Source organism: Plectropomus leopardus, chromosome 3 (genome assembly GCF_008729295.1).
Source record: "Plectropomus leopardus isolate mb chromosome 3, YSFRI_Pleo_2.0, whole genome shotgun sequence".
NCBI lineage: Eukaryota > Metazoa > Chordata > Actinopteri > Perciformes > Serranidae > Plectropomus > Plectropomus leopardus.
The window spans coordinates 23,119,163-23,134,409 of record NC_056465.1 but is presented as its reverse complement, the minus strand read 5'-3'; the positions used below and the strand labels follow the sequence as shown (position 1 = coordinate 23,134,409).

The window sequence follows — 15,247 nt, the reverse complement described above, 5'->3', positions numbered from 1 at the left end:
GTTTTTAGAAAACTGTTCACAGAACAAACTCAGAATTGAGCATAAGCTCATTTTCAAATGAGAGTGAGAGGATTTTCCTTCATCACGACACTCGTACTTGTACTAAAAAGCACATTATCCATATTGGATACCTGTTTCATCTAAATATTCTGCTTAACCCCGGCTATAACATAAACTGTAGGCTGACACCTAGGAGTTTAAGGGCAGATGCCCTAATTTCCTATCAATTTACTGTCAAATCTCTGATAAAGACAGAAAAATCCCCTAAAATGTTAATAAAGTGAAATATTATGCATTGTTAAATTCTTGAGAGTTTAACGGTAGTAATATCAGCCAGTACAGAAAAGACAAGTGATCTCTCTTTAATGGTCCTTTAAACAGATATGTAAACACTTCTTATGTTAAAGTCATAGACAGGCATCATATTTCAAATGAAATATAAATGGTGCAATAAATTAAACATGGATTTATTTTGTACAGTTTATACTACATATTTACCAGAAAGCTTCTCTATCTATGAAATCCAGGCTTGACAGGGAACTCTTTGGGTGAGCTTCCCCAGGCACAGAATAGGTTGTTCTGTACAGAGATGGACATCAATGTTACGTCCTAGGCTGCACTGTACATGGCCTAACCCAACCCTCGGCCCTATAAACTACAGGCTAAAGCCTTAACCTAACCTGTGCACTGAATGAATCCAGCCTTGGAGTTGACACGCTTCAAACGGAGTTTTCTCTGCTGAAATACATCTTTTTTTTAAGCCCAGGACTTCCTGTGGGGGACTCCAGCAGGTGACCCCTTCTGGCCTTTGGATCCTCAGTACAGATAAGTCCTGTGTTCACATTTCAGAAACATGTCAAACTCAACATATTACGTTAACACAACAGCACATGATATAAATATACATCTTATTTAGGGGGAGCATCATAATGTTTGGAATGTTCAGAGATATGGACAGTGGATGCTGTGAAGTTTCTCTGCCTGCTGTTTGGCCTATTCTGTTGGTAAAAATCCAATTTAATATCATGAATACAGTTCAGATAAGACCAATCTGGCAACTCTAAGACACATCTCTCTCAGATACCTCACCGTGATCATGCATGTGGGAAATACTATAACTCTGGAGCATAGAAAATACTGTAATGTTTGTTTCTACCAACCAAAAAACGTGACGAAAACAATGTGGCATTTAACATACAGACAAACCATACTGTGCCTGTGACTCCTCTTTTGTAAAAGCATCCGTGTTGCATCACATGTAAAAAGGATGTTAATTTCTCATCATCACATGAAAAAAGGCAACATATCCTAAAGGAGTTGCGTTCCTGGCTCTACGAACCGAGAGAAAATGGCTTTAGTCACCTTTTTGACAGCGGTTTTCCAGCACAGAAATGTGAAGAGGGAGCATCCGTTTCCCTTCACGCAGGCTGTCTGTCCTACAGATGGTTGTAGTCCATGGACAGAGTAGACGCAGAACACTTGGCCTGTGTGAAATCTCCACTGGTCCCGTCCGTGTGATGGTTGTGTCATGTTGATATTATGCTGACTGGCCTGCAAGAGACACTTCTGATTTTCACACACCTTCATTTGGGTCCATTTTCTCAGAAGATTTCAGTGGGTAATATATTACAAATTCAACGGTCCAGTATCCTGAGACAAAACATCTCTGATTCTGTAATCTTTTCAAGACCTTTAGCATCTTTTTCACGCCACGGAGTCAACAAAAAACAACATAAACCTGCACTGTGCTACTCCAGTTGAAGGTACACTGCCATCATTTTCACATAAGGACAGAAAAATAACCATTGCTAGAAGTTTTCTTACTTTAATGCCTAGAACATGACTTTCTGTATTGACTACTTATTGATTAGTGACTGTATAATGCCCATGAGCCACGTGGATACTCTCCTTGTAAACAGGAACTGTGTGGAATGGCTGGTTGCCAGTTGCACACTGACAAAAACTGTCTGAATCAACCCCGGTTTCATTGCTACCCTTACAACCACACACAGTTAAGACCAACAGCAACCTTCTCAAATGACCTGAACATGAGAACCAAAAGCTAAAATACATTCATCGTATTACATTTGTACATGCTACCTCTATGTTCACCTACACAAAACGCACTTAGATCAGTTTCTTGGGTCGACGTCTCACCGTATTTTGTTCAAATAACAATCAAAACACTAACTCGTGTGGGAAATCTTGGCAATGCTTAGGTTTGCCTGCAGTGATATAGTACAGTCAAGTCTCTGCTGTTCTCTTGATTTGGCAACTTTTCTCTATTGAGAGCACACACACACACACATAAATACACACACACGCACACACAGCTCCCTCCAGCTAAAACACACACACAAGATCACGTTGCAGACAGACACCCAAGTATCCAGATAATTAGCAATGGAGTTCAGTCCTGCCTGTTATGCTACTGGTGCTGAGAATACAAGTCTCTCAGAGCCACAGAGGAGCTGAAGCCTTGTTGCGCCACGTGGAGTGTCTCTGAGGTACCCAGTCGCTCTGTGCATCCTCTTCGTCTCTGGTTTCTAGCAGCGGTCATCCTCGTCTGTATCACTTAGCAGCTCGCTGGCTCCAGCCGGACTCGCCTGGCCCAGGTGCTTTCGGAAATGCCCGTTAGGAACTTGCCAGGAGTGTCTGAGCTGAGGGGCAGAGCTTATGGCGTTGGCCCGTCCCAAGCTGGTTGCCATGGCAGTCTCAAAAGTAAGGGTCTCCTGCCCATCGCCTGCCTCTCCACCGCTGACATCCTCATGGAATGGGAGGTAGGGCTCTGAGATATAACGGTGAGGGGACGGGTGACTTGGTCCTGAGACCTGACCTCCAGATGACCCTTGACCTGCAGTAAAGGGGATGCTCTCCTTGTCAGGTCTCCACGAGGTCTCCGTGGAGCCACCAGCACCATCCTGAGGCACAGTCTGTCCCTCAGAGGAGGCTGCTGGTGTGGCAGAGGAGTGGGGTTGGCAGACCAGGGGGGAGTAGGAGATGTATGGTCGTGGGCGAGAGGGTGTTTGCGGCAGCTGGCGCCGATTACGAGGAGTACTGGACTCAGAGGCTGAGTGGGCGGGGCTGCCTGATGTGTTCCCCTAAAAACAACAAAAGCACAAAGTCTATAAGACTCATTTTCAGATTTTTCCCTCTGTAGGAGAAACTGAGTACTGCTGGTTGCTTCCAGGTGATCCACTGGATTCACCTCCAATCACAGGTAAGAAACAGTCCCTTATTTCATTGAGCAACACAAACCTGCACACTTTGGGTCACAAATTATGGTCACAAAAACTGGCATAAGACTGCTTTTGCTTGTTTATCTCTTTAAGCACTTTTTTCTCCGAATGTATCTACTAATTGTTTTTTAATGCAATTTTAATGTTTTCTGAATGTATTATATTTTATGTATTTCTACGCTCCTGCAAAGCACTTTGCCTTGTGTCTGAATGGTACAATCTAAATGAACTTGCCTGGCTTTGTTGTACTCCTACCTGTCTCTGTAAGGTGTGGGTGCGTCCTTCGCTCGGTGAACGGGATTGTCCCCTTTCACACGATGGCTCACGGCTGCGCTCCTCAGAGTTGCAGCGGGACACATCGGGAGAAAGCAGGTGGCGCCGTTCCTTAGATCGCCCTCTCTCATGACTGCTTGTTTCTCTGTGGTTAACTCTAGGACCTAAGAGACATGTAGATTTTAGTTAATCCAAATATTGAAAAAAAGTAAAGAAATACATCCTAACATATCAGTGTAAAGCATATCCCACTACATCTAAATGATCCAATACAAAGGCCCAATTCATACCGTTAACTCCATAAATTACAGGTACAATGACATAATTTAAACTTAAAGAAATTACATTTCTTAAACATATTCTGACAAAATCAGTTCAAGACTGGTGCTCAACTACTTTGAATTAAATCAAATATATTTAGTCAGACTTTTAACATACCGGTTCTACATTGAAAGCTAATAATAATATTCAATGTTCAGTATGCAATGAGGACTTTTCACTCAATCCTTTAGGCCACTGCAGCTAAATGTGTTGATTTTAATATTAAAGTCAACTATGATTCTTAAGCAGTTGAATTTAAGCACAATAGCTTAATGCAGATACTGAACATTTACTTTACTTCTGTGATTTTTAAACATTGTTATGATTATGTATCAGACCATATAAAGCGATGCAATGTGTATTCAGTGACCTCTGTAGCTCCTTTGACGAGGCCTGTATGTGTCGTCGGGGCTGACTCTCTCCAGAGAGTGTTGCTCCTGCCAGAGGCCGTTCACACACTGGTCTCCGATGGTGGAGAAGGAGCGCTTCATCAGCTTACTGTCTGCTGACATCCCGGGCTACAAACACATCGAAAAACCAGAGGAGGAATCACTTAAGTAACAACGACTTACATGTAATCAGAAAACACACTCTCTCATATACAAAAATACATACATACTGTAGATCACAATATGTAGAGTCAAAAGCCCACAAACAAATTGGATTATTAAAAAAAAAAAAATGAAACACTTTCTACCACAAGATTTGTTACATATTGAGTATAGGTTTGAATAAATATTCAGTCTTTATTACCTGTGGATCAACAGCCAGTCGGGGCATGGAGGACGCTCTGATCGATGCAGTCCGCTGAGGTGATTTAATAACTGTTGCATCTTGCCTGGTTTGCTGCATCGCTTTGTTATACTCCACTACATCTGACACCTACACAAAAACCACAGAAAAGGGCTGTTTGTTACTCATATATTTCTCCTTCCAAGTCTCAAGAGTCAAACACGGTCTCTATAGAGGTGCTTAACATGGTTTAACAAGAAGAAAAGTAATAAACATTGTGTCCCAGTACAGCTGTTGCTCATAGGTCTTGTGTTCACTTAAAGGTTAAACAAACACCCCTATATTATCATCAAAAACAAACTTTTTCCACCAAAGAGTCCCTTGTGTAGTTTCTCCTCCTTATCGGCAAAGCTTCAGAGCCACCAGCAATAAGTTTCTTGGAGAGAAGTTTGGGTCAAAAAGAGGAACCAGCTGACTGTTCACACTGTAAATGATCTAATAATGCTGAGCAGTCCGGCTTCAAAAACAGAAAATCTATATGTGGCGCTACATGTTGATACCATGGTGGCACAAATAAATGAATGTGTGATAAACCTGGCCATTACATTGTGTACTCAACATTTATTTCATTAAAAAATGCATTTTCCCACTTAAAATATATAAATTTATTATTCTCCTGCAGTAGTAAAATTAGAAAATAACACAAGACTTCCACAAGGCTACTGTGGGATTGACTGCTGAGGGGTTTTGTTGACCTTATGTTCACCTTCAGATAGCTCGAGCAGATTCACCAGCTGCTGACAGCGATTAGGCAGAATGAAAATGGAGATGTAGGTGTTTACCAGTGTGTGTAAATGATGGTGATGGTGGTGTGGGTGGAGGTAGGGGTGGTAGGGTGAACTGTAATCGTCGTCCTCCTCCTCTTCCTCCTTCTCCTCCCTAGAGCGGGACAGCGGCTGCAGGAACATCTCTTGTGGAGAGATGGGGCTGAGTGCCACAAAACCTCCTCTGGTGCTGAAGGAGCACAAACAGACACAGACAGGGCAACTGCATTACAAACCCGCTAAATCAATTATTGTTAATGACCAGATTCCAGCTCCAGAAAACCAGATTTTTGTACTCCTGCTTGAATAAATAACTACAAACCAATATAAATAACTGTGTGGGGAAAATCAAAGTTGAATATTTACAGAGCAGATCCGGCACTGTGCCTGAGGAATGAAAGGGATCTGGCATTGCATAGGATTTCTTGAGGCAGAGAGGAGGCATCCATACGCTGGAACATCGGAGCATGTTTCTGCGGGGATTAAAAAAAAACACACGGGGGAGATGGGAAATTAAAACAAATACGCTCCTTTGGACATACAATTCACATTAAATGTTGGATGAACGTGCTGTCTCTCCAGTTTGTACATACATTACAAACTTAACTCATTTCAATTAAAATATGACTTATTTATAGTACATACTAATCTTAAGCTAAATTTTGAATCAAACATAAATCATCCATAATGTAATATTTTAAATGAAGGTGAAAAAGAGCAAATTCATGCAATAAAATCCAGCACATCAGTGGCTGCTGGGTGTTTCTTGAGAGTATTGTAAACTCAAAATTAGTCATAATACATGTAAGAAAGAAAAGTACCTGTTCCTCCAGTTGCTGTCGGAGCTTCTTGGCTTTGCTCTGCTTGTAGTAGTCCATGATCATCATGGCGGCATAGATCTTCCCAATGGTCATGTCACTGGCTGAAATGGAGAAACCATCAGACCAGGCATGTGCACAGAGAGACCCGAGATGGTGCTCAAGCACCTGCCCTTTTGATGTCTGACTAGATAAGTGCCCTTTTTGCAAGACCTTTTTTTTTTTTCTTTTTATAAGTTTAAAATGAGTTTAAAAATTTGGACCCAGGAATCGATTCTCAACAAAAGCAGGTTGTAGCGGCGGACAATTGCATCTATGTTCTAATTCTGCAAGGCTTCAAGTTGCCCTGCTCTGTGCATGTAGCACAGATATGATTGTGGCTTACAAAAGTAGAGCGGGTCGTCCTCTGAATGGAGGTCAGCAGTTTGATCCACATCTCCTCCAGGCAACATGTCGAAGTATACTTGGGCTTGATAATGAACCCCAAATTGCTTCCGTTGCTGCGCCATCGCAGTGTAAGTGCGTATGATTGTTTACTGATTAGCAGGAAGCACCTTGTACCTTTTTGCCTTTTTTCGCCTTTTTGTGTATGTGTGAATGTGACGTGTAGTGTAAAAAGTGAGTTTGAGTTTGAGTGGTTGGAAGACTAGAAAAGCCCTATACAACTGCAGTCCATTTTACCTGTTGAGACGCCATACATGTAGGTTAGATAGAGATTTCTGCTGCATATTACTATATACAAATGTACTGTCTGTACTTAGGCCTCAAGGGCCCTTCTGGTGTCGACAGAAACATAGAAACCTCTCAACAGGGCGTGCTTCGCAAGTTTAAAAACTCTTTAAAAAGCATGCATTGCGCAGATGGTTGACCTTTTTTTCTTTTTACTTGAGCACCTGTCCTCAAAAATGTCTACGCATGGCACTGTATCAGACCATAAACCCCCTCAGGATTACATTATCAAATGAATTTAACTAAATGGAAATTACCATTTACTGCTACAACTAGCTATGACAGCAAAACATATTTTCTTCTTTTCACTGATATATGGATTAGAGTACTGTAAAACTTTAGAGTTTTGAAGTGAGATTGTTTGAGAAACCTATCCATAGTCGGTGTATTACCTACAGAAGATGGTGGTCAGCATGTCCCCAGTTTGGAGAGGCAGACTGGATTACTTACACAGAAGCAAAGCAATGCATCACTGTGGACAAGGCAGCAACAAAACGTATTTAAGCCACCTAAATAAGTCAATATCAGTGTACATGTACAATATATTGAGAATATTTTCACGGCTTTACCTTGCTGTCAGACAGCTCTTTCTGAAAGAGAACAGAGTTGTTCTCTATACTCTTTTTAAAGTCACCAGACTCCTTTGACAAAAGCAGAACTTTTATCTTGCAGAACAGGGGACTTGCTGGTCTATCGCCGCTTCGATCGGTAAGTTTGTTTGTGTTATTGTTATTTTGTCAAAGGACCCTGGTGGACAACAAATGCCAACTGTTACATTGTCTTATATCACCTGTGGGTTGGCCAAAAAGTTGCACCTGAACACACCACAAAGACTACAGCCGACAACGTTCTGCCCCTGTGTGAGATGAAATACCTCTCTATGGCAGCAGGCCAAATAAACAGTATCTGCTTAAGAGCTTAAAGCCTAAAAAAATCTTACCAATTATGACATGCTTGTTTTAATCTCATGCCCTCTTGACTTTGGCCTTTTTTTAGCTTTCTGTTTCTTGTCCACTGAGCTGAACTGCCAATCAGAGTGATCTTATTCAACAAGCTGAGTCGACTGAAAAAAAAGCTGACAAGGAGCGACTAGTGCCAACAATGCTGGACACACCACAAAAACTGAACAAACAGATGCTAATAAACGACACAACATTAATTGACGGTCAACCGTCAGCGTGGTGTGTCAGGGCCCTTGAAGGAAACATAGATGACTGCATTAGGTTCTTGTTGGAAAGGGCTCTCTGGCGGCAAGATAAAGTGGTGAAAATATCCACAACATATACACTTAAACTGATATTTATTGTTTTAATTGTTTAAAATAACTGTTTTGCTGCTCCTGTCCAAAACAGTATATTACTTTGCTTCTGTGTTGATACTCCTGCCTGCTTCTCCAAACTGAGGGTGTGCTGAGTGGCATCAAGGACCTCATACAACCCCACTTAAAAAACATCTCTTTAAGATGCAGGCTGGTGTCACCTTTGTGGATGGGAACCAGCAGGTCCAAAGTCTTCTGAGAAAGATGAGGCCAAATAACACCGATTTCCTTCTGCAGGTCCAGATCCATCTGATTTCTATCCTCCCCTCCTGAAGAAAAAAAACCCATTAAGCGCAATTTAATGAGTTAAACATCACAGCGCATGTGTGTCTGTCAAGTTTTGATACTCAATCTGACCTCGGGCTATCTTAATCTCCAGGGCAGTGCGGATGAGGGCCATGAGGGTGGAGGTGAAGTGAACGGACATGTCGTCGTCCACAGGCATGTTCATCAGGACGAGTCTCTGATGGCAGCAGAGAGAGCATCGTAGTGAGACACAAACCACCACACCGACAATTATACAACATGTCACAATGCAAAAGTGGAGCCCAGAGCGGCTGTGGTGGATCATCATGTTTTAGGACATCTTATAATGTGGTCAAAAGGACTCAATATTGTCACCATATTAAAGTAACAAATTACCGTTTTGTGGTATTTATCTTTCAAAACCCAAGATGACAATTAATTTAGCTGACAGACCGTTTAAATTATCAAGGTCACACACAGGCAGGAATGTCACTGTGTAGCTCTGTTATAAACAGCATTTGAGTACGTTTCAGATCAAAGTGGAAACGCTCAGCTGGAACATGATAAGTGAGTTGGCCTATTTGTCCATTAATATGTTACAGAGTTAATTAGAGAATCACATTGTGATTTTAGGGCAACTAGCTTGAAATAAATGGTGAGCAACCATGACCTTTCTGGGCAACAGCTTGCATTTTAATCATGATTCCATATAGCATAGTTTGCACTATTTAAATTCCTTCAAATCTGAAATTAGAGCACAAAAGACAGATACAGAAGGATGGAGAGGGCAAGTTTTTAATTATACTATTATTTATTTGATCTTGTTTTGAGAAAACAAGTGACTGTCAAGATTAAGAAGTTATGATGTATAGCAATTTTGCAACCTCAGCAAAGTGAGGTAAGGATGGGAAAGAAGATCCAGCTCCAAATTCTCTATTGGAATTGAATGCCTCCAAGCTTATCAGTCCCTTTTCTTGATGCTGGCATGTTTTTCAGACAGTTACACGGTGCAAAACAATGACATCCAACTCATGCTCCATGCGCAGCTGGAATCTTGCAACAAAAAGGAGTCATGGCGGAGAGGTAGAATTGGTTCAAAGTGTGACTACTTTCACGGAAAAAAAGATGACAACAGTGGTGCTGTAATGTCTGTAGATGATAATATCAAGTAATGGTGAAAACACCAGCAATATGCTGAAACATCTCAAGTTGCCAAGTATCTGACAGTATCAGCCTGTGCTTACCAACCAAGCACCATGTCTGTTAGCAAGGATAAATATCCTGTCATAATGACGTCTGTGTCATGCAGGCAGGCTCAGCAATTGTTTTCTCTGACTTAGAACACTAAATGAAAACAAATGCTATACAAATAGACTCTCGTTTTATCGACAGAGGGTTCAAACTCAGAGATAACTGAACAGTTGCATTGACGCTGAAAGGCTGTGCTGGCCTACATTTGTCCTCACAGAAAACTGATCAGGAATCAATAAGGGAATCGATAATGAATCTGACCAATAGGCAGATCTATAATGCCAAAGGTATCAATACAATCTTGTCAATTCCCATCCATAAAACAAGGTAAAAAAAATAATTACAGACAAAATTACTTGGCCTCTCCTGTCCTTCTGCAGAAGAAAATCTAACAGTGAGTGCAGTTTATTTATCTTTATAGAAAGAGACAGAAAGCACTCTGCAGTAAGAGAACAGCACTCATCTACGATGAAGCATGCTCACAGGCTCACAAATTCACACAAGCAACACACATACACAGTCAGTAGGTGATTTGTTAATTTTTAACAGGCTAAAGAGTTTAGAGAATATTATAGATCCAAGACGAAACTGACAGAAGGGCGGCAAAGTACAAATTCGTCTGCTGCTTCAGTACCACGGACAGCGCCATGGATTTATCAGTACACAGCACAGTTAGACTGCTGATATTTCAGAGGTTGTTGCACAAACCTCAGTCACATAAATGATCAGCGAGTCAAGCAGAAGAGAGTAACAGATTCAAGTAAACAACCCTTTTGCCCCTGCATTCTTTCTGCTACTAAAGGGTGGAAAGAGGGGACGCAAGGTTAACAAGAAGTGTGCAATTTGGTCATTTTGCTAATAAGGGGACGGCATCCCCACTCAAATCGCCTACTGCACACAGTACATTTTATATTACACACAGATGTAACACTGGGCTGAGGCAGGAGGAACATGCATGCATGTAAATGCAAGAAACAGAGAAGAAGGTATGAAAGGAATGAGAACATTTAACGCAGACTTCAACAAATGACTAAAGATGAATTAAGCATGTAGATGTTTGACAACTTTCTGATTAATGTTCTCCAACAACTGCTCAGAGAAATAAACTCCACCAAGACTCTTTCATCAGATAACAGCAAACAGATAATGATGTCTTATTTTTCTGCCAAGATGCAAAGCAAAACAGGCAAATCATTACTGTAGCGCTCATCATCTGCCAATGAAAAACACTGGAACTTCAACAAGCCATACTGCGTCAGATAAACAACATAAAAAATGCCTGCTTTCCAACGTGTGACACATAAAATGAGAATTGATGTGCCTGTCCTCGTTGATTAAAATACGAAGGCCGTGGCTCTAGTTGTAAGTCTACCTTATATGCCACTTTGGAGGGGCATTTCTTGCCCAGGCCTAGAGGTGGCGACATGTTGGTCAACATCTCATACATGTCAGTGTAATGGATACGACCACTGGGGGCGCCAGGTAGCCATGATGATGGAGGTGAGAGAGAGGTAAAAAGAGGGAGGGAGAGGAAATAGGGGGAGGAAGGGAGAGGGATGATGTTGGAGGAGAAATTAAATAACAGTGGAGGAGTTGGGGAATGCATTCCCAAAGGATGGAGGAGGAAAAGAGCGCAGGAGGGGGCGGAGGGTAAAGAAGAGGAACGAGCATGGAGGAGATACAAGAAAAAGGATTATTACAAGGCATCGCACAGGAGTAGGGAATAAAGTAGGAGGAAATAAAACTGGCTGTATTCTTTCTATGCTGCCATCAGGGCATAGAAATCTGGGAAAGGAGAAAACCTCGGACAAGATGAGCAAAGGAATGACAGCCTCACTGGATCTGGTGCAAATATCAAATACTTACGTTGCATGTGTGTTGAGAGAGAACTAAAAACATCTTTAAACCAGATCCAAAAGGTAGAAAGAGACAGGATTGCCCCAAATTGCACTGCACAACTGCATAAAAAATAAGCATTTTAAAATGACATTTGTTGACTTATAATCCTCAATGAGGGACGTCCTGTGCCTTAGTACCCTGAGACTCGAGCTTCGTCATTCTTTGACTTGAGTAACACACCCCTAAAGGTCAAGTGGGGCAGTGACAGTTGGTGAAGGGAAGGAGAGAAGGAATAGGAGGAGGTCAGGAAGGATCCCACACGAAAGAGGCAGAGGGGGTTTGTTGATACGGGGGAACCAAACCTTGCATGCCACCCTGTGCGGGCAGTTCTTTCCAAAGCCCAGGGGAGGTGAGATAGTGCGAACAACTTTGTACATCTCCTTATAGTGGATCCTACCACTAGAAAGAACATACAAGGTTTTAGTTGTGTGTCATTACAGCCTTTTAGTGTACGGTGAGGTTCTTGTCGTCTAAGAACAGTTTCAGAACATTTTAACAGCATTAAATCAAACTTTTTTTAAAAATCTGTAACACGTGAATAAATATTTTACATGAACAAAACATGTCATTATTATTGGTCTTTTAAAGGAGCTGTAAGCGTCATTCAGTACATGTATATGACTGCGTTAGGATTGTCTGCGCAACATTGGAGTGGCTGAGCTGGCAGCTAGCAGCTAACAGTGCTAACAACACCAGTGCTAACAGGGCAAACGGTGTTAACCCAACCCATGTTCTTCACCCCGTATATCAGCTCCTTCCCTCAGGCAGAAAGTGGTGACAATTAGCTAGCCAGTTGGATACACATGCAGGGACTCTCACTATTATGCACAGTTGGACTTTCTACTAGAAAACAAAAAGAGAAGCTCAGATTACAACACAGAGGGAGAGTGACGTCATTCTCTGGTCAGGACGCCATCACTAAACTATGTCTTAAAAATCAGTAGTGTTTTTTGCACTGAATGTTCCATACAGCTCCGTTAAAGAGTACTTTTCTGTAGGTTGGTAAAATTGTTTGGGCATGGTTGTTGTTATTCATGTATGTTGCTGCTATTTCAGATGCTGTTAAATGTGCTAGACACAGACACCCTAAAACAGTTTTTCACCTCCAACATTGTCACATTGTCAACTGAAGTAGATGAGGACTAATAAGAGTTTATATTTCACAGCGTGACCTTAGAACACAATTTAAAGGGGATCGATTATATTCATTACCAGGTTCACGCTTGCATTTTTGGTTTCTACTCAAACATGTTTACATGCTTTTACATTCAGAAAACACTTTACTTTTCTCATTCTGTCTGTGTTGGAACGCCTGCATTGTCTGAAACACTCAGTTTTAGTGCCTGTCTCTTTAATTTTCCCACAAAAAAAGCCCAGTCTGCTCTGATTTCCAGGTCTTCCATATCTCTTTACCGCACTTTCTAATGCGAAAAATCCTCAGTTAAAGCTTCTCAAACAAAATCTTCACAAGCAGACATTTTCAAGCAGGAACATGATCCGAAGTTGGGGAGAAATGATCTGCAAACAGTGTTACATGTTTATCATGTGTTAGCATGTGGCTACATGTAGCAGTGTAGTCTACATAATGTAAGCACTTGCAGTAACATGACTGGAGCGGATGTCCATATGAAGACATCCATCTACAGCTGACATCAGCTTCTCTCGAAAGTAAAAAAAAAAGTTGGAAATAGAGTTTTCAAAATGGTCTGAAGCTCACAGAGATAACTTTTACCTGTGTTGAAACTTTGGTCATGTGCAATATGAACACTGGACATTGTAACATCATATACGTGACAGAATATACAGAAAAGTATAAAAATTCCTCTTTAACATCACAAAACCATAGGATTTGTATATGTACAGCTGCAGTGTTGATGAAATGTTGGTGTAGAATAAAAACAGAGACACTGACCAGGCGGCTCGGTCATACTCCCCCCAAATCCGGACAAACTCATCCAGGTGGTGAGGACCCAAGATAGAGGAGTCCCTCGTCAGATATTCAAAGTTATCCATGATCACAGCCACAAACAGGTTCAGCATCTGGTCAAAACATCAAGAGAGGAAGGAGGGGCAATGACATTTATTCATTTGTGAACAGCTGCTCCTCCTACACTAGACAGTAAATTTATTACATCAGGTTCAAACATTAAAAGAAGTATCATTGCAACTTAGCTGAGTCATTCACTCTCCAGTTTCCTGGTCTTACCAGGAAGGAGCTGAAGAAGATGAACGAGACAAAGTAGAAATAGGCAAAGTCAGAGCCACAGCCCCCCTGCTCAGACTCTGGTACTGCTGGGGAAAGCGAGGGGTCCGTCTCACACTTCTTTCCCCCCAGACACGACAACATGATCTCCTGCCATGACTCCCCTGTGGCACTCCTGGACGGGGACACACACACACACACACACACACACACACACACACACACACACACACACACACACACACAACAACACAGGACTTGAGCAATCCAGCTCACAGTTTATTCACAGTTACGTCTGCCATCATCTGGAAGGTGGTACTGAAGCATTGAGTCTCTCAGCACTCGCTTCAGAGACAACTTTCAGAGGATCCAGATGTGAGACCTAGATGTGTAGTCTAACATACATTTACTGTACGTTCTGTACACAGTAGTGCTGAACATTTAATGCCTTTAAACATTATTCTAAATCTTTTGTCTAGTTGCATTTTCACTTTCATTTTACTGCAAATGTAATGCATCTAGTTAGTTATTCTGTCATGTTTAATTTAAAAGTTGTTTAGATAGCCAGAGTAGGGTTTTGGCTCTCTGCCTGAGTTGACTGGCTCTGACCTGGTCTGCAGGGTTTGGCCTTGGCTTGCCTGTAATTTCTCCCCTGAGCTTGAATCAGTTCAGGTTCTTGCCAATTAACTGGTGTTTGTTTTTTCATTTTTTAAAAGTAATTAATCTTATTAAACTAGCACAATATTCTTATACCTAAATGGCAGAAGTTGCACTGGATTGAATCAAGAGGGAGGGGGGCCATGAAAGAGAAAAAGTGATAGAACAATTGAGCAATATAGTGGATTACTGGGAAGGAGAGATAGAGCATGCATGAGAGAGGCACAGAAAATGAGAAAAAGAGAGATGGGGAACTGCAAGGTGACTTGGTTTGCAATGTTTGCTTTTGCCTCAACAGCAGGGAAAACTGTGCGTGATGTGCAGCAGAGAGTGGTGATCATCATCTGCGGACCACCGTGTGCACTCAAGGACAAAGACATACAACAGACAATTGACATAACAGAAGGAGGAGAAGGAGTTAAAGTGGTGCAAGAAAACACTTCAATCCTTATCTTGTAATAAATGTTTTAACATAAAAAAATTACTATATCATTTTAGAAATTCAGATTTTAATTGGTCTTGGGCCCAAAACTGTAGCCGTGGTTCAAGCTCAGGTCACGCTTGGACAGAAACTTTGTGTGTTCACATAGGGTAGGGACTTTTAGGGTCTGATCAAAGCTCTAAGCCAGAGCCAAAGGGACACAGTTCTTATCTTGTGTAAAATATACATATTTTCTCCACGGCTTAAGAGAACAACTTCAATTTCAGAAATAAATCTAATATAAACACTCAACACT

At 41.5% G+C, this 15,247-nt stretch overlaps 1 protein-coding gene across 1 annotated transcript in view; it reads right to left on the bottom strand.

The window, feature by feature from the left end:
* Positions 1–376: 376 nt before the first annotated feature.
* Positions 377–15,247, bottom strand: part of LOC121963620 (voltage-dependent R-type calcium channel subunit alpha-1E) — an 84,776-nt gene continuing 69,905 nt past the window's right edge. The window contains exons 35-46 of the mRNA XM_042513900.1: positions 13,857–14,028; positions 13,563–13,690; positions 11,124–11,220; positions 8,612–8,717; positions 8,416–8,523; positions 6,211–6,311; positions 5,756–5,862; positions 5,408–5,579; positions 4,587–4,715; positions 4,204–4,351; positions 3,495–3,676; positions 377–3,101 (exon numbers count right to left, since the gene is read on the bottom strand). Coding sequence (XP_042369834.1) covers positions 2,547–3,101; positions 3,495–3,676; positions 4,204–4,351; positions 4,587–4,715; positions 5,408–5,579; positions 5,756–5,862; positions 6,211–6,311; positions 8,416–8,523; positions 8,612–8,717; positions 11,124–11,220; positions 13,563–13,690; positions 13,857–14,028 — 2,005 coding nt within the window. The 3' untranslated portion in view covers positions 377–2,546. The remainder of the gene's footprint in view (positions 3,102–3,494; positions 3,677–4,203; positions 4,352–4,586; positions 4,716–5,407; positions 5,580–5,755; positions 5,863–6,210; positions 6,312–8,415; positions 8,524–8,611; positions 8,718–11,123; positions 11,221–13,562; positions 13,691–13,856; positions 14,029–15,247) is intronic.